Here is a 26,921-nt window from a genome sequence, read left to right on the forward strand (position 1 = left end):
AGAGGTGACCAGGCGTGTTAAAGGAAGGATGAGGGAGTGGGGGTGGGGGGGAGTGGGTCCTCAGTAGAGTCAGGGAAGTGGAAAATCACAACGGGTTAGCAGGGTCCTTGCGAAGATGCCCGCTGTCTGTGCCAGCTGCTGGCAGTCACTGGAGACAGGCTCCCCTCCCACACAGGCTGGCACATGGGCCCTCTCCCGAGGCTGGAAAAAGCAGCCAGTTCTCCTGGCAGCCTTGGGCTTTCTCAGGCAGGCACTTTTGGGGGGGTCAAGTCCTGTAGGGATGTTGCCTTGAGCTGTTAGAGCTTGTTTGTGTTTTCAGGCCTTTATAGGCCATGGTTGAGGCCTTGTGGGGAAGAGGGCTCGGGGGAGCCTGGGCAGAGTTTGACCAGGAGAGAGCCTGTCCACCAGCCTCCCTCCGGCCTCCGTTCTGGGTGGTGCCGCCCCTGCTCCCCTCCCATCCCCCTCAGGTCCAGGATGCTCTGAGGCAGAATGGTCTTCTCCCTGAGCACATGCCCAGCTCTGATGGCCAGGGTCCACCCGGCACCCAAGGCTGGGGACCTCAGAACCCCCAATGGGCAGGGGCACCTGGGGTGAACTTTGACCTTTTTTTTTAAACCTTTGTTTTACCTTTTAACAGTTTTACCTTTTCCCTCGTTACCTTTTAAAACTTGGTCTCGAGAATCATAACCCTTCTTTTCCAGCTTTTTGAGACCAGAAATAAACATTGTCAATGACATGACCGTGGAGATTTCAGTGGCCAGAGAGCCACGGCCGTTCACCTTGGTCTGGCCCATGCCTCTCTACCAACGGCGGCCCTGACACTGATGGGCAGCGGGCTCTGTGGACCTCCAGGGTTGGGTGCGGGGTCAGGTGTGGGCTGCACTATTTCCCGGAGTGTTGTATGTGGGTGTTGTTATGGCTCCTTTAGCCGGGCTTCAGCCCTGGAGCCTGGAGACATCTCTAAAAGCATGAGCATCTCTAAAGGCAGCTTTCGCAGCCCCTCCTGCCGTAGGTGGGTGGCTGTGGCAGGGGACAGTGGTTTGTGCGGACACGGCCCTCCTCCCCCTGCCTCCCGTCCTGCCCCCGAGGCCTGCGCGCAGATTTGGAGACTCGCTAACGAGCGGTCCTGGACACACAAGGTCCCCCCACTCACTCAAACGTGTAGTGATTCAGATACATAAATTATAAATTATTTGAGAAGACTGAATGAAAAGAGCAAAGATGAGGCATAAAATAGGTAAAGTATAAACTATCTAGAGGTTTAAAATAGATGAAAATTTGGCCATGGACGATGCCCTTGACCTATGGCTGTCCCTCTTTTAGTTCACTTTTCCAGAAGCCCAAGGCTGTGAACAGTTGGGTGCATGTGTGACAACCCGACCAGGACTGGAGATGGGTGGGGACAACTGTGTGCGTGTGCAGTGTAGTGATTTCTCTCTCATTCCTGCAGCCAGGTCAGGACAGGTCCACTTCAAGCTGCAGGTCCGGCTCAGGTGTGCTCTGTGGCTCTCCTCCTGGGGTCCAGGCTTTTAAAAACACTTGAACTGCATTTTTTCTTTCCATAGTCTTTCATTTTCCCAGGCGTTTTTATTCATTCGGCTCTTATTGAAGGCCCACACCTCCTGGGCATTGTGAACATTGTAATGGTTAAGATGTGGCAGCTGCCCTTGGGGGCACACAGACACGAGTCACTGCTGCTGAAAAAGTGAGTCTTCAGCAGGGGAGAAGCAAGCAGCTCCCGAGAGGGAAACCAGACAAGGCCTCAGGGATGGCGCTGGAGTTGGGTCTTGACGATGAGTAGGAGTTTGCTAGGCCATGAAGGGAGACAGGAGCTGCTGACCGTGGGAACAGAGTGTATGTTATCACAGACGTGTGATAATGTCTCCATGCTCAACTTCATGTAATTTTCTGTAACTTTATAGCTTAGGTTTCTTCAAATTTATTTTTTTATTAATTGCTTTTAAAATAGAAATTTTAAACAATTCCTAATAGTGTTTCTGATGTCTTTTGTCTATTAAAAAAATCATCTTGGCTTTATTATTTAAAGAAAACGAGATGAGATGCTTGTCACATGGTGTTCTTAAGCGTGTGTGTAGCTCAAGCACGTGCCCGGTTTTAACCGTGAGCTCTGTGTACTCCTGTCTAGATTAAGTTCGACAGCGTCGAGGTGTGTGTCTGCTGTGAGATGCAGCATCAGTCGTCGGGCTGCAGCAACCTTGGAGAGACATTGAAGCTGAACCCGCTGAGGGAGGACTGCAACACCGTGCGGCTGACCTTAAAGGTGACCCAGGCTCCGCTGCTTCCGCCTCCCATCCCATCCTTGCGACGTCTCGACATCTCATAGGAAGGTTTTATTAACTGCGTTCCTTTCAGTTCTTAGTTCATCCAGCTGGGTCACATGCAGCAGGGAGTATCTTTCCAGAGAGTGTTTTAAACCATTAGAGATTTCCACTTTAAAGGTTTCACTTTCTGGGTTTTCCATTTCCACCATTTCACTCTCTGACTCCCACATCTGTGAAGCAGGGCTGAATGGTTAAAAGAGGTTGTTGCAGATGTGCATGTGATGCGTGCCACTGCTTTTCCAACATTTTTTTTAAATTTATTTATTTTTGGCTGCTCTGGGTCTTTGTTGCTGCATGCAGGCTTTCTCTAGTTGCTGCGAGTGGGAGCTACTCTTTGTTGCGGTGCGTGAGCTTCTCACTGTGGTGGCTTCTCTTGTTGCGGAGCTCGAGTTCTAGGCACACGGGCTTCAGTAGTTGTGGCTCGTGGGCTCAGTAGTTGTGGCTCACGGGCTCAGTAGCTGTGGTTTGTGGGCTCTAGAGCTCAGGCTCAGTAGTTGCGCCACATGGGCTTAGTTGCTCCGCGGCATCTGGGATCTTCCCGGACCAGGGCTCGAACCTGTGTCCCCTGCACTGGCAGGTGGATGCTCGACCATTGTGCCACCAGGGAAGTCCCTCCAACATTTTTTTAACTGAAGTATAGTTGATTTACAATGTTATGTTAATTACTGCTGTACAGCAAAGTGACTCAGTTATACATACATTCTTTTACTATATTCTTTTCCATTATGGTTTATCCCAGGAAATTGGATATAGTTCTCTGTGCTATACAGTAGGACCTTGTTGTTTATCCATCCTATATATAAGGATTGGGAGTTTAGGGTTCGCCTCTGATAACCCCAAACTCCCAATCCTTCCCTCTCCCACCCTCCTCCCCCTAGGCAACCACCAGTCTGTTCTCTATGCCTGTGAGTCTGTTTCTGTTTTGTAGACAGGTTCATCTGTGTCATATTTTAGATTCTACATATAAGTGATATCATATGATGTTTGTCTCTCTGACTTATTTCACTTAGTATGATAATCTCTAGGTCCATCCATGTTGCTGCAAATGGCATTATTTTGTTCTTTTTTATGGCTGAGCCAACATTTTTGCTATTCCATCATCAGGGAACAGATGGGTACTTATTTTGCCTTTTTAAAGATATTTGGAGCAAGAAATTTTATAGTCTTCCATGGCAATCTATTCTTATGTACAGCATCTGATTTCTCTTTAATGACATGGAAAATTGTTTATATCACTTCTTTCTTTTTCTTCCTACAAGTTTTTCCTACTCCTGAAAATTAACATTGGCCGCTTAAAAACGTGTATGAACAGTGAACCCAATTCTTCTCTTTTCCCTGAAACTAAACTGCTGAACATTTTTTGAAAGATGCAGCTACGGTCCAAGCAGCTCTTGGTGGGTGGTAAAATGGTATTTACGGTATACAGGGAGCCCTGTAGTACATACGTGTGTAAGGGTTGCAGTGTGTGGGGATCTGGAGGCTCCAGAGAGCCACACTGGCACCTGGGAGAATGGAGAGCAGTGTCGCCGTCTGGAACGGGGGCCTGTGGTTCGTCCTTCATGGGTGTCATTTCAAATACTGGCAATGGTGAACCAGCAGGTCTGGGGAACTCCCTGTGAACTCCAGTGCCCTGGGAAGCTGGCTGGCAAACGAGCAGTGGCTACAGAGATAGAGGATGTGCCTGAGGCCCCCAGCACCTCCCTGTTTCACAGGGAGGATGGTCCCCGCTCATTGGTCCCAGCAGCCCACCAGAGCGACAGATCCAGGGGGTTGGAGGAAGCCAGAAGGCAGCAATCAAGGGCCCATCCTCTTGGTCACAAGGTGTTCCTTGCTGTCTCACGTTGAGTATGGCCACGGCTTCTATCTTAATAGCTCCTGGGGATGCTCAGCGTCATCCCACCAGCGTCGGCCATGCTCACTCTGATCTCATTCTGCCTACTCCTAAGTCTTCTGCTCAGCCCGGGCACCGTTTCTTTCCATATTTGAAAAAGTCACAAGACAATAGGTCGTTATAATGACAGTGCAACCCCTACCCCCCAGAAGAAGCTGGCACACCCCCAGGGCATCTTGCAATGCTGCAGCCTGCCTGGGTGTGCAGATGTGGTGAAGTGATCAGGTCACACCCCTCTCCCCGGTGGATGGATTGGAGGTATCTGGCCTGCTCCCCCAAGGCCTGGAGTTCCTAACGCTGCACTCAGGGGGCCCCTCCAGCCTCTGAGGAGGTGACCTTGGCTTGAACAGTGAGGATGGTGTGGGGTCAACAACGCTACCTCGAAGAATGCAGCCGGGCCTGGGGGAGCTTGCTGTCCACCCTCGTCCACTGTTCTGGTGTCCTGACGAGAAGGCCATGAGGGATAGGGTGGCTTGAATGGAATGGAGTGAAGGACACTGAAGATGTTCCAGCCAAGCTGGGAGCCTCGTTGAATGGCTCATCCCCATGGATGTTCCCGTTGCCTGGGACAATGGTAAGAGTTGAAGGAAAAGAAAGACTGCACCAAACTTCTCAATGAATTTGTTTCCAAAATGTAAGTAGAGGTAGTGCTGGTGGCGTGAGGCCCAGAGGAGGTAGGATTTATGACTGAGGTGGAAAGAGCAGCAGTTTGCAAACGAAGCGACCAACAAGGGATTAATTTCCAAAATATACACACAGCTCATGCAGCTCAATATCAAAAAACAAACAACCCCATCAAAAACTGGGCAGAAGATGTAAATACACATTTCTCCAAAGAAGACATACAGGTGGGCAAAAAGCACATGAAAAGATTAGATCACTAATCATTAGAGAAATGCAAATCAAAACTACAATGAGGTGTCACCTCATATCAGTCAGAATGGCCATCATCAAAAAGTCTATACATAATAAGTGCTGGAGAGTGTGTGGAGAAAAGGGAACCTACACTGCTGGTGGGAATGTAAATTGGTGCAGCCACTATGGAGAACAGTATGGAGGTTCCTTAAATAACTAAAAATAGAACTACCATATGAGCCAGCAATCCCACTCCTAGGGCATATATCTGGAGAAAACCATAATTTGAAAAGATAAATGCACCCCTATGTTCAAAGCAGCACTATTTACAATAGCCAAGACATGGAAGCAACCTAAATGTCCATTGATACCTGAATGAATAAAGAAGATGTGGTACATATATACAACAGAATATTACTCAGCCATAAAAAAAGAATGAAATAATGCCATTTGCAGCAACATGGATAGACCTAGAGATTATCATACTGAGTGGAGTAAGTCAGACAGAGAAAGACAAGTATAATATGATATCACTTATATGTGGAATCTTTAAAAATATGATACAAATGAACTTCTTTACAAAACAGAAACAGACTCACAGACATAGAAAACAAACCTATGGTTAGCAAAGGGGAAATGTGGGATGGGGGGTATAAATTAGGACTTTGGGATTAACATATATACATTATCTATATAAAATAATCATAAAATAGATAAAATAGATAATCAACAAGGACCTACTGTATAGCACAGGGAACCCTATGCAATATTCTGTGATAACCTATATGGGAAAAGAATCTGAAAACAAATGGATATATGTATATGTATAACTGAAGCACTTTGCTGTACACCTGAAACGAACACAGCATTATAAATCAACTATACTCCAGCATAAAATAAAAAATTAAATTTAAAAAAAGAGCAGCAGTGACCAGCCTGCCCCTGCCCTCGAGCCGAGGGCCTGGAAAGGGAGCAATGGCTCTGGGGGGAGCTGAGATTCATCCAAGATCAGGAAGACAAGGGACTCTTGGAAGTAAGAGTTTGTTTACTGCTGTCCTCTAACTTTGTTTTTGTTTTCCAAAATTGTCTTGGTTATCCTAGTTCCTTTGTATTTCCATATAAATTGCGGAATCAACATTTCAATTTCTACAGAAATCCTGCTGGAATTTTGATTGAGATCGCACTGAATGTATACATCAACTTGGAGAGAACGGATATATTCATGGTTTAGCTCTCCATTTATTTAGGTCTTCTTTGATTTCATCAGTGTTTCTTTTTTTCCATCAGTGTTGTGTAGTTTTTAGTAGATAGAGCATAACATTTTATAATATGTATGCTTAGAGTATTAATGTGTACAGGTGCTCTTTTAATGGTACTTAAATTTTTTTAAATTGTCTTTTGTTCATTCATATATAGAAATTTGATTTTTGTTACTGAGCTTGTATCCTGTGATTTGCTAAACTTACCTACTAGTTCTAGCAGCTCTTTTATAGATTCTTTTGGATTTTCTATGGAGGCAATCATGTGCTATTGATTACCAGAAAGATGCCATCTTACATCTTCTTTTCCCATCTGGTTGCCTCTGATTCTTCTTCCTTGCCTATTGCACTGACTAGAATCTCCAGCAGTGTCAGATAGAAGTAGTGAGAGCGTACATGCTTGCCTTGTTCCTGATTCTAGGGATTACGCGTGTTGTTAGCTCTGAGTTTTTTATAGATGTACACTATCTGGTTGTGGAAGTTGCCTACTATTCCTAGTTTTCTGAGAGTTTTTATCATGGTGGATGTTGGTTTTGTCAAAGTACCTTCTGCGTCTACTTAGATGTTCATATACTTTGTCTTCTTTATTCTGCTAATGCGGTGAATCACGTTGTTTTTTTTTTTATTGAAGTATAGTTGATTTACAATGTTATGTTAGTTTCAGGTGTACAGCAAAGTGACTTACTTATACATACATCCATATCTATATCTGTTCTTTTTCAGATTATTTTCCATTATAGGTTATTACAAGATATTAAGTATAGCCCCCTGTGCTATACAGTAGGACCTTGTTGGTTATCTATTTTCTATAGAGTAGTGTGTATATGTTAATCCCAAACTTCTAATTTATCCCTCCCCCTCTTCCCTTTTGGTAATCATAAGTTTGCTTTCTATGTCTGTGAGTTTATTTCTCTTTTGCATATGGGTTCATCTGTATCGTTTTTTATAGATTCCACATATAAGCAGTATCATATGATATTTGTCTTTCTTTGAATGGTGGACCAGCCTTGCATTCCCCAAAATCAACCCCACGTGGTAAGTCTTTCCTCAGCTCTGTCGAGTCTTCTGGTGACCCTGTGGTTTCTGTGACTGTGCTTTTCATTTCTAGCATTTCCATTTGATTCTTACGTGTAGCTTCCATCTCTCTGCTAAGTTCCCTATATGCTCTGGTCCACCTTTTCCACTAGAACTTCTTTGACAGCATCGGCCCCAGGTAAGCACGTCCTCCTATCTCTCCGTAGAGGTGTCTGTCTTTCCTTGGCATTTGGATTAGCTGGTTGCCCTGCGACCTCAGCTGTCAGATGGGATCAACTTAAGATGTGAATTTGCAGAGTGTCCAGTGTCTTATTTTTTTTGTAATGGTGGGGTGAATGCTCTTTTTAGCTGTCTGCATCCTAAGCAGAACTGGGAGCTATTATCCATAATGACCTCCCTGGTATAGAATTTTTGAGGAGCACATTTACCCCCTAAGGGTTTATAGATGGTGTGCCATTCTCTTTTGACATCAAATATTGCTGTAGAGAAAGATCTTACATCAGCATAATGCTCTCTCCTTTTTTGGTATGTGGTAGTCATCAGTGTTGTTTAAAAATATTTTTAACTCTCCAAGTTCCCCTAGACCTAGTCCTAGTGCCCTTTTGGGTGCCTGGAGCCACGTGACTGGAACGTACATGGATCACTTTTCCAAGGCCGAGTGTGTACCTGTGGTGTGAGATTCTCCGGGTCTCTCTTTCCCTCTAGCACAGTAACTGGCAAATCATAAGTGGTGGCTGCACCATCAGCCTGGGTCCCTACCATGGGCAGAGACCCCATAACTCACCCACAAGTACCCACAATGGACACATGGCATGAATGAGAAATAAACCTCTGTTGTCTTAACCCACTGAGACTTGGGGGATGTTTGTTACCACAGCGTAACCTAGCCCAGCCTGTCCGATACAAGGCAACATGGTTTTGGTCCTATGTCAATGGTGTTTTTAAATGATCAAGTCCATTAATTTCACTATGATATGTCTTGACACTGATCAGTCCTTCTCAAATTTCCATGGTCCACAGTGCACCTTTCAGCCTGTGAGTTTGCATCTTGCTTTATTTCAGAAAAACTTTCTTGAACTATGCATTTTAATTTTTTTTCTGTTCTCTTAGTTTGAGGGTAACTGTGCCTTCCTTGGACCACTCTGACCTTTCATCACTATCACTTTTTTCTCTAGTTTTTACAACTCTTTCTTTTCCACCTCACTTTGCTCCATTTTCCTAAAGCCTCTCCTCCTCGCCTTGTTCTCTGCAGTGACTGTTATCTTTGTGCTCTGCTTCCGACGTGATCTCGGGTTTGGGCAGCTCACCTCTCAGTCTGTTTCTTTGTCGTTTATTCCTTGAGCCTTTGTGTCTCTACTTCTAGATCTTAGACTGAGCCTCCACCTTCTCAGTTTGGTCCCAGCCTTCCCCCAAGGATGTCTGTAGCTAGTTAATTACATGGGGTGGGGGGAAGTTTCCATGTATTTTATCCCTTTCTTAGATCTTTTCTGAGGTCCATGGATACTTCAAAGCACTAGAGGCAAGTCCTAACCCCTGTCAAGCATCATGCTCTATTTAAATAGGCTTTAGCTTAATTAAGGTTTTGTATTTCCTTTTCATAAATATAGGTACTTCTTCCTCTGAGATTCATGTAGATCCAAGTACCACATTCTCTAGTTTTCTTGTAATCAGTCGTGCACTCTTTTTTTTTTTTAGTTGACGTATACTTGGTTTACAATGTTATGTTAATTTCTGCTGTACAGCAGAGGGATTCGGTTGTACATATATATATCCTCTTTCTCATGTTCTTTTCCATTATGGGTTATTACAGGATACTGAATACAGCTCCCTGTGCTGTGCAGTAGAGCGTGTTGTTTATCTATTTCATACACAGTAGTGTGCGTTGTGCAGTCATTTTAAATATGCTCATTATGCTTAAAGTCATGCAAGCCAGGTTGTGCTCGGTGACTCACCCGCTGTGAGGGGACCTGGGGTGGCTTCTCCATGTTGAAACTCTCGGAACGCATTGGGGTGGCAGGAGGTACGTGGGGAAGGGCAGGCCTGCTCCTCCGTGGAGCACATTTCCTTGGGAGCCAGAGGAAAGGCACGAACGGGCATGTCACTTTGATTAGTTTCCCTTGCCTGCTGTTTTGATCAGCAATTAGAGTGGGTTTGTTGGTCCTTTAATAGTCTGACTTGAGGCTCTAGTTATCTGATTAGTGATGTTCCCTGCCTAAATTTCCATATTAGATGATGGATTATTCATACTTTGTATCTAATGAACTCAGTTTGTGCCCAAGAAATCCCGTATAATTGGTTTGGGAATCAACACTCTTTGGATTTGAGGTGTGTTTGAATTAACTGATGGTGACTTAGTGAGACTGGTCTGATTTCTTCCTGACCTTCACACCACCCTCCCCCCCACCACTCCCGATATCTGGAAGGTTGTGCAGGCATAATCCACCGTCAGGGAAAACAAGCAGAAACTGGTCTTCTTCCTGGCTGATAAGGAGCCTAACTGGAACCCAGAAGATGGTGGGGATGCTGCCTCACTTGTCCCTCGGATAATTTTCGGGTGTTTGGGGGCTCTGAGGCCTCTTCCCTGGATCTCTTTTCAGCTTTCCCCAGCCGCATGGAATCCTGGATCCTGGGGGCAGACCAGCATCTCTCAAACATAATGCCTCCTGCCATGCCCAGGTTTGCTGCTCCACCCTGACAGGGTGAGGGCAGGGGAAAGGGCAAAGGACATAGAGGGGACCCAGAACTCCATCGTGCAGTGCAGGGATCCTCAGAATTGTAGAACTGGACGGATGGGGCATCCTGTTGCCCATCATGTGGCTGAGCAGGCAGCAGCCCAGAGGGGGTCAGATGGCTCCTCCTGGGTCCCTGAGCGAGTCTGCTGATGGGCAGGTCTCCTTGGAGAGTCTGAGTTCTCCAAGACTCAAGTGCCTGCTCCCTGATGATGGGACCTGGCTGGGGGGCATCCCATTATGAAGTCCATAAAGAGGGTGGCCTCAAGATTAGGATTTCAGCATCCGCCTTCCCAAAGCACTGGACAGTGGTGGGAATTGCGACCAAAGGAGGTCCGCTTTCCTGATAAGATAATGTCTAGGCTTTTGGAAGATTGACAAAATAAATGATAAAAAGATGTTTTGGTAGTTTAATGGTTGTCTTTGCCAGGTCAAACCCAGCACAAGATTTGACATATTTTCTGATCAGTATTAATAGAATTTTTAAAAGATTACACAAATTGGAATTGTTAGCTGATGGAACAGGCTTCGTCATGTGTTGATATTATATCCATCCCAACTTTCATTCTTTGCTATATCCCAGAATATCATTATGGTTTTATTATAATGATGTAATTCTAGTTCAAAACAGAGTTAAAGATCTTTTTTCGTTTGTTTGCTTCAAGTACCTGGTTTAATTTATTGAGCCGTAGTAAAGCAAATTACCTAAAGAAACTTTATCAATGGACAAGGAGATAAAAGCTCCCCAGGAAATCAATCACTTATTGAGTTTATATGCTTCCTTATCTTCTCTTGAAGACCCTTTTCTTTGTCTCTAAGGGAGTTAAAGGGGAAAAAATCCCAGCAAGACAATTTCCTAAAAACCTAGGGACCTGAAAAAATCATTTAATCTTGAGTAAGTTTTTAACCATGCTGAAGAAGTAAAAATGGTTCTGAGAATAAGTGAACACTAATATTTTGTGACAAAACTCACAGCATTGACTGGCAGTGTGAAACAATAAACACACACACACACCCTGCTAGAAGGGACCTTCCCATTTTCTGAAGTGGGCAGCTACACAGAGCAAGACAGACGGTCATATCTCTATACAGCTTTCTTCTCACCCCTGGATCCCCAAGGGGGTGGCTAACGGGTCCCTCTGGCCAAGTGGAATCCAGACAGAGATGAGAAGGATGTGAAATTCCCGATCTCCCACTTAGCAGTCACGGGGTCCCTGTAAGGGAATGTGCAGAGAGATCGAGCACAATTTATCTCTGGCAAGGCTTCCCCCCACCTCGCCCCCATGATAGGGTGGGGATGCCGACCACATTCCTGAATGGCATCTCTGCCCTTGGTTCCCAAAGCCACCGAAAGCCTGCCTGCCCACCCTCTGATTTTGGTGGCATTGCTTTCCCCTGTGTGGTTGGGATACTGAGTCTTGTGGGATGTCTGCAGCCCCAAGTCTGTATGGCATATTTAGAATAATCCTACAGAACAGAGGTTCCACCCAAGAGGCCTGCGACTTATCTGTACCTATTCAGTTAAAACCAGGTCCAGGAGACTCAGATGTTGACATAGAAGTATTTCTAGGGATGTATTTGTAGCAGTCCCTGTGCGGGCAGCCTCGTTGGGCTGGTTGCCTCTCGCAGTCCCTCAGCACTGCCCGCCCCCCACGAAGGGCCAAGTGTGGAGCAGGCAGGCCCAGGACGGGCCACTCACTGCTCTGCTCGGGATGAGGGCACTTCCTGTGGGGCCAGCACCTCGCCTTTGTCCCTCCGCCAGGCGGTTTTATCCCCGTCTCCTCCTCTTTGCAGGGAAGAGCCACAGCATTCCGGGCGCTGGTCCCTGCAGAGCTCTGGCATCTCCCTCTCTTAACCCCAAGTCTCTAGATCCCATGTCCTCCACACGAGCACCACCACACACTCCAAGATCGTTTCCCTGAGCCCTGCCACCTCCAGGATGGCCTGGCGGGACGACCCAGCTCATGGCCCCAGCCTTGGCTCCTGTAGCCTTCTTGTCCGGCCTCCTCTCCCCCAGGCCTTCTCCCCAGCCTCAGCCGGACTCCACCATGCGAGTCCATCCTTCTCCCTGCCCAGGGGCCAGATCCATGCCTTCAAGGACACATGGACCAGTGTCCAAAAGCCCCCCCACTCTGTTCGTAGCCCCTCTCTGCTGGCGCCCACTCCCTGGATGAACCAGAGTGCCCACTTTCCCTCTTCATCTGCACCCAGCAAGACCGTGGGCTGCGTCGCGAGGCCTGTGGCTGAGCACCTTACGCTGTAAGCACCTGCCTCACCTGGCACCTGCCTCACCTGGCGCTCTACTCTGTGCAGCACCTGTGCTGCCTTCCCCTGCCCATCTCTCTCCTCAACTCTCCAAAATGACGATTTCAGATCTTCTCCCCTGTATTAGTCAGGGTTCTCCAGAGAAACAGAACCAGTAAGATGCGCGCGCGCGCGCGTCTGTGTGTGTGTGTGTGTGTGTGTGTGTGTGTGTGTGCGCGCGCGCGCGTCTGTGTGTACATATGAGAGAGAGAGATATTTAAAGAATTGACTGACATGATTACGAGGCTGACAAGTCCAGAATATGCAGGGTGGGCAGCAGGCTGAACACCAGGGAAGAGCTGAGTTCAAGTCCAAAGGCCATCTCTGTCTGCGTCAGGATCCCTCCTCCTCGGGGGAGGTCAGGCCTTCACCTGGTTGGATGACCCCTACCCCCATTTGGAAGACACTCTGTTTTACTCAGGGTCACTGCTGTGAATGTGAAGCTCACCCAAAAACACTCTCACAGAAACATCCAGAATGATGTTTGACCACATCCCTGGGCACCACAGGGCAGCCAAATTGACACACAAAATTAGTCATCCCAGCACCCCTGCAGTGGGACCACGGAGGGGTCCCAACCTCCCTCTCCCTCCTGCCACCCTCCCTGGCTGCTGTCCCACCACCTCACACTGACATTAACGCTGCACATCCCATGAGGTCGCACTTGCTTTCAGGGCAAAGACCTACATCTCGGAGCATGTCTCACAGAGTCTGTCTGGCCTCAGTTTGTGACACTCTTGCCTGTCCCCTTCCCACAGCCGCCCTGGCCTCCTCAGCCTCCAGGACACACGCAGGATGCTCCGTGCTCTGGGGTCTTGGCACACGAAGCTCTCCGTGTCTGGAAGGCTCTTCCTCTCCACTGCGATGGGCTCATTTTTCCTCATCCTTCGGCCGTCAGCGTTCCTCCAGCCCTCAGGCTAGACCAACACCCTCATCCTAAGTTCCCACAGCTCCTTGTACTTTATCTTCACATGACAGTGGCCATGGGTCGTAAGCATGCCCCATCCAGACCGTAAGCCCCACGGAGGCAGGAACCAAATCTCTTTGGCTCACAGTGGCTCACAGAGAGGGGTGGGGCCCCAGGCGACACCCTGGAACTGTCTCTGAAATCAGTGAGGGTTTTTTTTTTAAGTTTTTGATGGTTTTCTGTCCTTTTTATTAAAAGTAATTAATTAATTAATATTTCTTTTGGCTGCGTTGGGTCTTCGTTGCTGAGCGCGGGCTTTTCTCTAGTTGCGGTGAGCAGGGGCTACTCTTTCATTGTGGTGCACGGGCTTCTCGTTGCAGTGGCTTCTCTTGCTGCGGAGCACAGGCTCTAGGCATGTGGGTTTCAGTAGTTGTGGCGTGTGGGCTCAGTAGTTGTGGCACATGGGCTCAGTAGTTGTAGCTCACGGGCTCTAGAGCGCAGGCTCAGTAATTGTGGCGCGTGGGCTTAGTTGCTCCGAGGCATGTGGGATCTTCCTGGATCAGGGCTCGAACCCATGTCCCCTGCATTGGCAGGCGGATTCTTAACCACTGCTGCCACCAGGGAAGTCCCTCAGTGAGGGTTTTTAATTCATTCATTCAGTCACTGTTTTGAGCACCTCTTCTGTGCCTGGGTTGGACATTGAGTGTCCAGAGATAAAAGGTGTAGAGTCTGCCCTCCAGGTCTGGCGGAGGAAAGTCACAAGTGAAACAGACAATTACAGGGTAGTGCACTAGCTCCACTGTGAGAGGAAATTAAAGTGTTAAATTATAAAAGCATTTTTCAATCCTCTGCCCCATCCTAAGGGAGGGTCATTATTTTGCTGAGTGGGGTGATGAATAAAATGTTATGTATGCAGAGGTGATGGGGTGGGTTAGCTCTAAGAAAAGAATTGGTGACATCTAAGAAACCGAGGAAGTGGGAAGATAGGAAAACACATTTGGATTCTCTTGCTGAACAATACCAAACACACACAGCTCTGGCTACGGTGGTGACATGACACAGTGCTTGGCCATATACACACCTCTGATCCTAACTGAAATGTCTGAAGACCTCTAAAAAAGCTGTCTTAGTTGGGGTTTTCCAGGGAAAAAGAACCAACAGAAAATGTCTCAATACATCTCCTATTCCAGATTCCAATGGGAAAACACAATCTATTCTAGATTCCAGTGGAAAAGCATGAAGGGTATGATTGGTGATCTCAGACGGTAACAGCACCCATTTTCATAAAATCTTTGTGCTCCAAAGATAAAAATGGGTTTGTGGAATATTTAGCAAGAAATTCACTATTCATTTTGCTATTAGGAAAATGAGTCTTGGAGGCTGAGTATCTTGCCTAAGACAGCATAACCAGTTGGATGACATATTTCTATAAATTCCCATTGAATTAGTCAGTTTTCCTCTCAGCATTTCACCTAGTAAAAAGCCATCATAATAATGTATCCAGCAAAAAGTCATTGTTTTTCGACTTTTCAGTGTATCTTTCTCTAAAGAACTTGCATGAAATAGATTCCTCTTTTTAAAAAACCTTACTCCATCACTTTCCTTCCGTATATTTCCCAACACATTTTGCCAACTTTGGAAGCTTAAAACTGCCCTCCGTCGTCCTATCATTTCTCTACGACTTCATTGTCCTTTGCTGAAGACGCTACAGAAGCTGGGATTCTGAGCCACCATCTTTAGTTACTTCTGGTTTAGGCTTGTCGCATGCGATGTGCATGGCATGCGTTAATAAACTATCTCTTGCAAAAAAGAAAATGTGTATATATACAGAGAGAGAGAGAGATTTATTATGGGAATTGGCTCATGTGGTTATGGCGGCCCAGAAGCCCCAGGATCTGCTGTCCGTGAGCTGGAGAACCAGGAAAGCGGGTTATATAACTCAGTCCAAGTCCCAAGGCCTGAGAATGGGGAGGACATAGGATGTAAGTCCTGTTCTGAGTCTGAAAGCTCAGGAACCAGCAGTGACAATGTCCAAGGACAGGAGGAGAAGGACTTTCCAGCTCAAGCAGAGAGAACAAATTTTCCCTTCCTCTGCGTGTTTGCTCTACGAGGACCCTCAGCAGATTGGGTGATGCCCGCCCACACTGGGTGTCTCCTTTACTCCATCTACTGATTGAACTGCTGGTCCCTTCCAGGACACCCTCACAGATGCACCCAGAAGTGATGTTTTACCAGCTCTGTGGGCCTCCCTTAATCCAGTCAAGTCACAGTAGGGAAAAGCCTGTATCACATTGGACGTCAAGGAAGAGTACCAACCAGTCCTTTCTGGAACCCTCTGTAACTTCTGCCATATATGTTGCATGTAAGACCAGAGTAAAGAAAGAGGGGCCCAGCTTCCGAGTGAGCTGCATGAGGCCTTCTAGGAAGTCACTGGCAGCCATCCTCTACCTTGAGAGTGTGCCCTGGGGACTGGGGGGTCAAGGTGGCAGGTGGGGCAGCTGTGGGATCGATTATGGTGCCAAAGGGATTCCAGTTGGGAAAGGGGTGCTACAGACCCCCGTCATCACATAGGTAGGAACCCTCTCATTATTTGAAATGGACAGCGGACATTTTTAAGGTCTAAGGCAACACGCTGTGCAAACACAGCTTCCTCCTAGACTGCTGCCCTGGACCCTCCCCAAGTGGACACCCTAAAGCCATCACCAGGGGACGTGCTGTGACGTAGCCAGTGAAAGGCAGCTTCCTGGGGGGCCTGCAGGGCCTGGTGCTGGGCCACACGGGCGGACCCCCCTCACACGAGGACCCGCAGTCTTCGGCACATTCAGATAAGAACCCACAAGGAGGTGGTCCACGGCCCTCCCCCCTTGGCTGCAGGATCTCCACGAGGCTAGCACAGTCTCGATGTCAGGGTCTGAGAGGAGGGTTATGATGAGGGCCAGCAACACACTGTTTGGCCTGGGATGGTCCCAGGATGAGTAATAATAGTCCTGATTTTCACTCTAGTCCCCAAACAAAGCCAGGGCCTTCAGGAGGAGTCCCGTTGCCTTTTTGGTAGGGGGAGGCAGATAGCAGGCTGTTGATTTCCATACACAGACTGGAGAGACAGCACAGAGCCCACTCCTGGAGATTAGAGGTTATTTCTAAAGCATGTAGTTATTTTCCGGGCTCTACATTAGCACAGAGATGCTGGGACGAGGAGGAGGGTATTAGGAGGAAAACACGTGGGATGGGAAATTTTTCAGTAATAATTGAATGATGAGGCCATTTGAAAGAATGCATAAAACCGGCAGAAGAGAAAGTGAGAGCACAGAACTACGTGTAACAAAGGAGCCAGAGGCAACTGGGGGCCGTGGATAGATTCACTCGCTTGATTGTGGTGATGGCTACACAAGTGTATACGTGTGTCAAAACTCATCAAATTCTGTGCTTAAAATATGTGTATTTTGTCATACGTCAGTTATACCTCAAGCTGTTAGCCGTCTTCGTGACAGATGAGTGACAGTTAAAAAAGGGGATAAAAGCAAAGACCAGAAAGATGGAGATGGGCCAGTGCAGGAATTCAAAGATCCGTTTAGGGGTTTGACTTGATTCAAAAATCAGTAAGCACTGGTTATGGAAACTTGAGGAAGGCATAACATAATCATAGCAGAGCTGAGCAAAATCGTTTGGAGTGGCTTAATATCCCCAGGCCTTCACGGAAATGCCCAAGATGAGAGGGACCACAGGACAGAGCCTTCGGCTGAAGGAGCAGAATTATTGCGAGATAAACGACTTAGCAGAGGGGTGATACCTAAGTGTTCTTTTACATTTGGCCCCAGTTTGGCTTTTCTGGGAGCCATCCTTTGTGACCCGCTTTGCACAGCCTTTTTATGTATTTATTTACATTTTTATTTTTAAATCAAAGTATAGTTGATTTACAATGTTGTGTAAGTTTCGGGTGTACAGCACAGTGTAACATGTATGTAAACATATATCTGTATTCCTTTTCAGATTCTTTTCCCTTATAGGTTATTACAAGATACTGAGTATAGCTCCCTGTGCTATGCAGTAGGTCCTTGTTGTTTATCTATTTTATATACAGTAGTGTGTATATGCTAATCCTATACTCCTAATCTATCCCTCCCCCCACCTTTCCCCTTTGGTAACCATAAATTTGTTTTCTGTGTCTGTGTGTCTGTTTCTGTTTTGTGAATAAGTTCATTTGTGTCATATTTTTAGATTCCACATGTGAGTGATGTCATATGATATTTGTCTTCCTCTGTCTGACTTACTTCACTTAGGAGGATCATCTCTAGGTCCCCAAGTGCAGGGCCTTTTAGATCCATCACGCTGTTTTCCCCACCATGACCCCAGCCCCAGCGAGGTCTGCGAGGCAGACTTTATCATTGACACTTTAGAGGCGAGAAGATGACTCCATGACATGCAGTGTCAGAGCTACAGTCTCGTAACTGGTGGTGGACCCAGATTTCCGTCTTGAATGCCAGATCTGGTGCTTTCTCCACCACCAATGGGATCCGTGTAGGAGGACACGGGACGGTGCGGCCACAGGCTCAGGGTCGTTTCTGTGCAAACAGCAATGCCTTTGGCAGGCCTGGCCCCGTTCACCTTCTGGCGTATCCACCCTGCAAGAGGAACCAGGTCAACAGACTGGAAAGTCTGAGAGTAATGTAGCAAATGCCACCCATATTTGTCCAGTTTCATCATGTTTACAATGTTTGCTTCTATCTTTTTAAAAAACAAGAACCATATTATTGCAATTTTATATATTTTTACAGACCCCACTGAGACCCCGGCCATGGCTCCCTCTCTATGTCTGAAATTACAGGGTGTCCAGGGACAGCCACGATCCTGAGGTTGATTTTGCCTTTCCCCTGCATGCTTGCATAATTCACTAAAATTTTACATAAAATTTAACATAATCGGTACCATAAGCAGTTTTCTATTTTCACCCACCATCATGCTCTTTGATGTTGATCCACATGGATATGTATGTAGCTTGAATGTATGTAGCTTTCACAACTTGCTTATCTGTCTCATGTTAATGGATATAAGTTGTTTCCAATTTTTTACTGTTGCAACAGTACTAGAAAGAACAGTCACGCCCTCCTCAGCATGGGCTCTTGTGCTCGATCTTCTCAGCGGGCATACTTGCCAGGATGAAAGGAAAGTGCATCTGCCCTTTTGCAAAACATTTCCCATTTCTCTACGAAGGGGTAATGCAGACTCACATTCTCACTGCCAGTGGAAGAGGTGCCCTTGCTCCGGCCACATCCTTGCCAAGACTTCTTGACATAGATTCTTCTCGACTTGTCACATATTGTCAATATCTTGGCTATTTATGTTTCTCATCAGTGAATTGCCTATTTTGTCTGTTTTCCTGTTGGGTTCTTTGTTCTTGATTCTGAACGATGACCTTTGTCATAAAAATCTCATGCACTCTGTGACTTGTCGTTTAGTTTTGTTTGGGATGTCATTTGTCAGAGAGAAGTTTTCAGTTTTAATGCAAATTCATTTCCTGTCTGATGTGCCCTTTCTGTGTTGTGTTTAAGAAATATTTTCCAGGACTTCCCTGGTGGTCTAGTGGTTAAGACTCCACACTCCCAATGCAGGGGTCCTGGGTTCCATTCCTGGTTGGGGAACTAGAGCCCGCATGCCACAACTAAAGATCCTGCGTGATTCAGCGAAGATCCCGCGTGCCGCAACGATGAAGCAGCGTAGCCAAGTAAATAAATATATTTTTTTAAATGTGATCCCCTGGGGATCCCCAAGAACCTTTAAAAAAAGAGAAATATTTTCCCAACCTGAGGTTATACAAATATCCTGGATTTTTTTCCCATAAGTTTTAAAACTTTGCTTTTCACAGGTAGTTCATTAATCTCCCTGAGGCTTAATTGCGCATGTGGTATGAGATACGGATTGAATTTTATTTTGTTTTTCACAGATAGATAAACCTCTGTTATTACAGCACAGGTCTGTGTTCATTTAGTTGTATGGCCATATGTCCAGTTCCTATGTCTGAAGACATCTATTTCTGGGGTCTCTTTTCTTTTGCTTTGGTATATGGCTTGACTCATGGTCAATAGCACGTTATATTAAATACTATTTCTTTGTTAGTCTTGTTTTTGGTAGGATAAGCCTCCACTTTGTTCTTCTTCAAAATTGTCTTGGCTATTCTTGGCCCTTTGTGGACCCTCTCCCCCTCTCCCACCCCTTCCCCATCTCCCTTCCCCCCACCACACACACACACACACACACACAGAGCCATTCATTGTAACTGCATTGCATTTTTAGGTTAGTTTGCTGAGAATGATAATTTTTGGTGTATCTTTCTATTTATTTAGCATTCTGTTGCATTTTTCAAGAAAACTGTTATAATTTTTGGTATACAGACTTGATCATCTTTTTTTTTTTTTTTTTTTTTGTGGTACGCCGACCTCTCACTGTTGTGGCCTCTCCCGTTGTGGAGCACAGGCTCCGGACTCGCAGGCTCACTGGCCATAGCTCACGGGCCCAGCCGCTCCGCGGCATGTGGGATCTTCCCAGACCAGGGCACGAACCCGTGTCCCCTGCATCGGCAGGCGGACTCTCAACCACTGCGCCACCAGGAAAGCCCTAACTGCATACTTTTGATGTCTGGTCATGTTTTATTTGGTTCCAAGGATTCTCTCATCTTCATTATGATTTCTCTTTCCATCCCTGAGTTATTTCTCAGTGTATTGTGAATTTGCAGATGTAGGGAGGGTTTGCTTGGTTGTCTTTCTGTCGTTTATAGCAAACGTAACGGCACTGTGGTCAGGTAACCTGATGTGCCTGCATCTTTGGTGTTAGTTTGCTGACCCTTGCTTTGCATTTGTTTGTAACCAAGTTTTGGTAAAAGTCCCGCATATCTTGTGAGTACAGCTTCTGGTACATGACTTGGCGTGGGGTTTGGCTCATCCCTACTGACTGTCTGCTGGACGTGTTGGGACAGGTGTGTGGAAACCTCTGCCGCGGTGGTACATCTGTCCATTTATACACCCGCTGCTTTGGGTTTCCCTTCTCTCTCGTCATCCTCAGCTTGATCCTCTTTGTAGACTCATCTTCCTCCTCCAGGATTAGGGCCTGGTTCTGAGTTCTAATCCAGACCCTCATCTCTCCTGGCCAAGCACACCCTCCCTGGGCAAGTTCAGCTGCCTCCCTGGAATTGTTCCCCCCACCTCCATGCTGGCCACCCCCAAGCCCAAAATACCAGTCCAGAACCATGCAGCTGCCTCCATGCAGAAGGCCTCGGCCCTCTCAGACTCAGTGGATCCATAGTGAGCTCTTTCTCGCTGCCCCTCTGCTCCCAGCAATTCCACACCCCCTGCAGCCCGCCCTTTTCAGGAACAGCTGGCCCCTACTCAGACCACAGAGTGACTGTCTTTTCTCCTTTACAGCCACCTGTTAATCACCAGGTCTCCTATCTGTCATAGTCACCTCTGCTCTTTGTCCTTACCTGTCCTTACCGTGGAAGCCACCTGTGGCTTTGCCCAAGTCAAACATTTGTATGGGGCTTCCCTGGTGGCGCAGTGGTTGAGAATCTGCCTGCCGATGCAGGGGACACGGGTTCGAGCCCTGGTCTGGGAAGATCCCACGTGCCACAGAGCAACTAGGCCCGTGAGCCACAACTACTGAGCCTGCGGGTCTGGAGCCTGTGCTCCGTAACGAGAGGCCGCAAATAGTGAGAGGCCCACGCACCGCGATGAAGGGTGGCCCCTGCTCGCCACAACCAGAGAAAGCCCTCGCACAGAAACGAAGACCCAACGCTGCCAAATAAATAAATAAATAAATAAAATGAATTTATAACAACAACAAAAAAAGCATTTGTATGTTCAGAATTCTTGAAAACGTCAATATGCCTCCATCTCTATTTTAACAGATCCTAGAGGGCATTGAAGGAAAATTGTCTAGTCTGGACCGCGTGAGGAAATGTTCCATTATCAGTTGACTACAGATGGAAATGTTACTTCTTACTGTAAACAGTATCCAAGTCCCGCAGAGGTGAAAGGCTATTAAGATTGTTTAAATTACTTCTATGGGTATTTCCCACGAGTGTCTCTTCATTCTTTTTGACTTCATTCTTAATCTGCCTGGGTTGTTTTTTTTCTGTGGTACGCGGGCCCCTCACTGTTGTGGCCTCTCCCGTTGCGGAGCACAGGCTCCAGACGCGCAGGCTCAGCGGCCATGGCTCACGGGCCCAGCCGCTCCGCGACATGTGGTATCTTCCCGGACCGGGGCACGAACCCGTGTCCCCTGCATCGGCAGGTGGACTCTCAACCACAGCGCCACCAGGGAAACCCTCTGCCTGGGTTTTAATCAAACCATTTTCACTCACATTTAACCTCTGGCAGGGAGGGGGTGTTAAAACAAGCAGCGGTGGACAGAACCTTCAGGAAGCAGAAAAACAGCAGGATAGGAAAAGGAGGGTGGACGTCAGAATTCTTTTCTCCCATTAATTGAACGGTGGGAACAACAATATAAAATTTGTTTAGACCACAAAAGGGCATTCTGGTCATCTAATCATTCCTGGGGCTATTTTCCTTAAGCATTCGTGGATAAGGCCTAAAAGTCCTCTGCTGAATTCATTCTCTGGTGTTTTTGAGCAGATGGAGGTCCTCAGGTGACTGGCCATGCATCATGACCATAGGTGATGTTTATCGAACTTCGCTGTGTGCTGAGCATTGCTCTGAGCCCTTCACATCTGTGAACTAATTTCACTTTCACAACCCTGTGAGAGGTAGATACCATCATTCCCATTTTACAGATGAGGACACTGAGGCACCGTGAAATGAGACCGCTTCCCAAGGTCACGCAGGTCATAATGGTGGAGCGGGCTTCATGGCCCGGCTCCCACTGCCATCTGCAGTGGACACGTAGGCATGCTTCCCAGGACCACAGCTTAGCCACAGGGCAGTGGACACACATGCTCGGAACAAGCTTAAGCCCAGCGAGAAAACGGTTACCTTCTGAATCACCAAAATTAAACTATGTTCACTGTCTTTTAAAAAAATTCTTAGAAAATCGATGAACCACAAATTCATGTATTACATACGTGAGGAGGAATTAGCTCCTTGAACAGAACTTTTAGGAGGCATACATTCCCTTTATCCGCAGGCCAGGTGAAGGGCTGCAGCATGGTAGGTGTTCTGCCTGTGAACCAGTCTGTGAAAGGAAGGTCTTGCTTTACAAGGTGGTGATGAAGTTTTGTGGCTCCTGTATTAGGTGTTTCTAGTTTTGACAGACTCCCGGGAAAGGGGAATTTGTCCCTTTCTTGCCAGCTGAGTGAAAGACCAGTGAAGTTACCTTCAGTTCCATTCTGTCACGCAAGGAGTAAACTGTCCTTTGATACATGGGAAAAGATGGTACGAAATCAACACTGACTTGCAAGTGGTGTGACCCAGGGGCATCACCTAGGGATGAGGGCACGTCCGGAAACTCAGGGCCAGTGCCTGTAAGCCAGTCAGACCTGCAGGTGTCTTTCATTTAGGAAATAGCAGTGAACAAGCCCCTCATTTGCACATTTTTCTTCCAGGGTTGATATTGTCTTATCTTTCAAAATAATGCTTAAAATAAGGTCTACTACATTTTCTTGAATCTTAAATATTCCCACATTCATCAAAATGAAAGCGCAGGATTTTCTTTTCTTTTGGCTATCAAGAGAGTAATTTTTTAAAAAATATATTATTAAAGTTACTTTGCTTTTACTTTTTTAATAAATTTATTTATTATTTTATTTTGGCTGCATTGGGTCTTTGTTGCTGCACGCAGGCTTTTCTCTGGTTGAGGCGAGCGGGGGCTGCTCTTCGTTGCGGTGCGAGGGCTTCTCATTGTGGTGGCTTCTCTTGTTGCGCAGCACAGGCTCTAGGCTCGTGGGCTTGAGTAGTTGTGGCACGCGAGCTTAGTAGTTGTGGATCGCGGGCTGTAGAGCGCCGACTCAGTAGTTGTGGCACAGAGGCTTAGTTGCTCCGAGGCATGTGGGATCTTCCTGGATCAGGGCTCGAACCCGTGTCCCCTGCGTTGGCAGGTGGATTCTTAACCACTGCGTCACCAGGGAAGCCCCCCCAAGAGAGTAATTTTAACTGTAGAGTTTTCACTTATAAGTAGCTATAATCAATTGTGTACTTGCTAAGAAAAGAGATTCTAAGACCTATTTTAAAGCAATTAAAAATGTAGTTAACATTTGAAAGTAATTAATATAAATACAGGTAGTTATTACAACTGTTAAATACCTGAAAATGCTTCATAATGTTTATAGATAAATAACTTACTCATTTTGGTCGTGTTTGTCCCCAGAAATGAACATTATGGGTGCATTCCTGAATTGACTGAAATAAAGGCAAACGTGATAACCAGTCACAGAAGACAGCAAAATGAATGGTACCCAACCTTCTCTGAGGCTGGTAACTTCCTCCTCTGCATTCCAGAACCCCCCATAGTGAGCTAATTGAACTTCACATTCAGCTTTGCACACGCCTGGCAGAAGCTCTCCCAGGCGGGTTCCCTTTGCCAACCCCTAGGAGTTGACCTACTTCAGTTTGAAATCTGGGCCAGTCCACACCTCACAGATGAAACAGTCAGGCCACAGAACAATGAGAAGACTCTCAAAGCCACACACCCAGCAGGAAGAGAGCGGGGCTGGAGGCTTCCAGTCCATGGATCTTTTGTGTGGTGTGAATAGGAAGTGATGGAAAGAAGATCAGGGAGATTTGGGGGCGGGGGGCTTCACTGCCATCTTCTATCATGGTCATGTAGAGGCTGAGGGACTGAACAGGGTTGGTGCCTGCTGACGAGCTCAGTTGGTCTACAGCAGTCCTGGCATCCAGCATTCTCCTGGACCCTCCTGCTCTGCCACCTTCCCGGCCACTTGCCCAAGCCTGGGAGCTGGAACTTAGAGAGGCAGGCCAGTGTCCCCAGGGCCAGAGCTGGACGAGGTGGAGCTGGTGCTTAGAGAGAACGGGAGAGCACTGCCCTGGTGGCGAGGCAGGAAGGGGGCGGGAGGGAGCGGAAGGCCAGGGAAGGAGCGGAGATCTGATCGGCTGCGTGGACATCCCAATAAGCTGGGAGGAATAAGGGACCCTGCAGCTCTTGGAGCATGCACTGCCAATGGGCAGGAGTGGCCACTGGGGACTGGGGAGGCCACCGCCCAGTCCAGGGCAGACAGGCACGGCCGGGGCAGAGGACAGATTCCAGGTGAGCTTGGCAGCTGCACTGACAGACGCCACGGAGGGCTTGGACGTGGGGTGTGCAGAGCCTGTGGAACCAAGGGTGATGCTAGGATTTTGGCTTCACCAACGGCATGGATGGTATCGCCGTGGAGCAAGAATAGGAGTCTGTGTTCCTGTGATGCTCTCTGGTCCTCCGCCGCCCTCACTGCCCCATCCTCCCGTCGCCCCAGGCTCTGCTCACCAAGCCTCGGGAATGGGGCTCCTACTCCAGAGACGGATGTATCTCTGCATCCATCCCTGCTGGCCTGTGCCAGGTGAGACCCCAGTGCCCCTCCTCAGGGGGTCTGGACCCCTGGACAGTTACTGCAGCCTGGGTCCTCCTTTCCCACAGTGTCCTCGCTGGCTGACCTCCCTCTGTTCAGATGCACCCCCTCCAGATGCCCTGATGACCGTGTAGCTGTCCTTCCTGGCCTTAAAGGACGGTGGTGCCAAGTGGATGCTGGATTAATACGGCGCTTACCCAGACAGAGGACTCTAACAGTGACTGTCTTGCATAATCAAAGCTAAATCGATAGCCTTGTGACTGTGTGGATTTATCCTGTCAACTAACTGATTCCTTCAAGGCTGAGATTTTCCTTTAAGCAGGCTCAAATCTAACTGGCCCTCAATTCCTAGGCAAAAGAGGTACCTTAGGGGTTGTTTCTGCTCTTTATGTCCTGGGGACTTTATTTTGCAGTAGGACATGAAGCCCAGTAATTGAAGTCAACTGAGGTTCACGGAAATGTGCCCCACAGCCACCCTCGAGGACCTTGTCCACCGTGGTCAGTACTGGTTTCTAGACCTTAGCATTCAGGCTTGTAGATGACAGGAGTGTTTTAACACAAAAAAAGATTCTAAATGGCTTTCCAATAAGCATACAACATAGTGTCGAAAGTTGCAAAGTTGTTGGTTTTTTCTTTTAATTTTTTAAAATTAATTTTTATTGGCGTATAGTTGATTTACAGTGCTGTGTTAGTTTCTGCTGTACAGCGAAGTGATTCAGTTGTACATAGACATGTATCCACTTTGTTTTTAGATTCTTCTCCCATGTAGGTCATTACAGAGTAGTCAGTAGAGTTGCCTGTGCTCTGCAGTAGGTTCTAAATCATTCCACATGGAAACAGAACACCTCTTGGAGCATTGTTATTTGAAGTAGGAGCACTTAAGTCACTTTAGCAGTACCTGATCACCTGCTCTGCCCCCGGGGGTGTTGGGTCCCCCGCCTCGCAGAGCTCCTTCGGGTGACTGAGTCCTTAGGCGTCACTGCCTCCAAGGTGCCGGCAGAATCTCCTTCCTTAAATTATGCAGCTTGGGCTGCCCCTCTGACTTTCTGGTCGCGTCCAGGTCCGGACACAGAATTTGGTCTCATTCAGAGCTTCCCTCCACATACAGTTTGGATGCCCCATTCCTGTGAGGGGGGCCTGGTCCCTTTTTCCTCTTCTGCCCCAGCACCTGTGGGCCGAGGTCTGGGACATGTCCATCCTGTCCCTCTCAGGTCCTGTCCCTCCGGGCATTGGCAGATGAAGGGATGAGGGAAGCAGCTTCTTCTGTCGGGCATGGGTCTGCCCCACGATGTTCTCCGTGTAGGCGGTGTGCTGGTCTCCATGTAGACGTGTGGTTGGTTTCCTGTGCGGTCAGCTCCGCCCTGTCCTTCCCCTTATTCAGAGGGTCCCCCCTGCCCCTCTCGTCTTGACAGCAGTCAGCACCCCTCACTGACGGCCCCCGCTCTGGGGCTCTCCAGGAACCGTGTGGATGTTGAGCCCCGCCCTCCTGGGCATCCCGGTCCCCTGTGTGACCACGTGGAGGTGGTGCTCTCTGCCCAGCGCCTCCTGCAGGGTCTGCCCAGGATGCACCACAGTGGGCAGCTCCTGACCCCAGGGGCTGCACCCCTGCCCTGGGTGGAGGAATGTGCCTGCCCCTGGCCGCTGGCCTAGCATGTTGATGTTGCCAGTGGAACCTTTTCAGAACTAGGTATGATGTCAGGAACAGGCCAAACTTCCACCCCCATCACGTGGATTTGACAGACGCTCATTTCATAACCCTTGGCTGTGTCTGAGACAGTGTCCACGGTTGGCAGCTTCCCGCTGCCTTGGCTTTCTCGTCCCAACTTCAGCACCACCTCCAGGAGCCAGTAACAAACCACTGGTCTCTGGTTTTTCTCTGTTTTTTTGTTTTGTTTTTTTAATTTTTATTTTATATTGGGGTATAGTTGATTAACAATGTGTAAATTTCAGGTGTACAGCAAAGTGATTCAGTTATACGTATACACGTATTTATTCTTTTTCAAGTTCTTTTCCCATTTAGGTTATTACAAAGTATTGAGCAGAGTTCCCTGTGCTATACAACAGGTCCTTTTTGGTTATCTGTTTTATATACA

The 26,921-nt window shown here is 47.3% G+C and overlaps 1 protein-coding gene across 8 annotated transcripts in view; it reads left to right on the plus strand.

Annotated features, from left to right (window-relative positions):
* ENTREP2 (endosomal transmembrane epsin interactor 2) overlaps nucleotides 1-26,921 on the plus strand; it is a 366,320-nt gene that overhangs the window by 296,517 nt on the left and 42,882 nt on the right. For 7 of the 8 annotated variants that reach the window (XR_004024713.2, XR_016391949.1, XR_016391950.1 and 4 more), the window contains exon 4: nucleotides 2,147-2,281. The exons of the other annotated variant lie outside the window; for it this stretch is intronic. Coding sequence is in view for 3 of the 7 variants with exons in the window: in XM_030763982.2 (XP_030619842.1) it covers nucleotides 2,147-2,281 (135 nt within the window). In the remaining 4 variants the exon portion in view is untranslated. The remainder of the gene's footprint in view (nucleotides 1-2,146; nucleotides 2,282-26,921) is intronic. 8 annotated transcript variants of the gene reach the window in all.

Source organism: Delphinapterus leucas, chromosome 2 (genome assembly GCF_059928025.1).
Source record: "Delphinapterus leucas isolate spDelLeu-1000000601 "Yukka" chromosome 2, BTC_Dleu_Yukka2, whole genome shotgun sequence".
Lineage (NCBI taxonomy): Eukaryota > Metazoa > Chordata > Mammalia > Artiodactyla > Monodontidae > Delphinapterus > Delphinapterus leucas.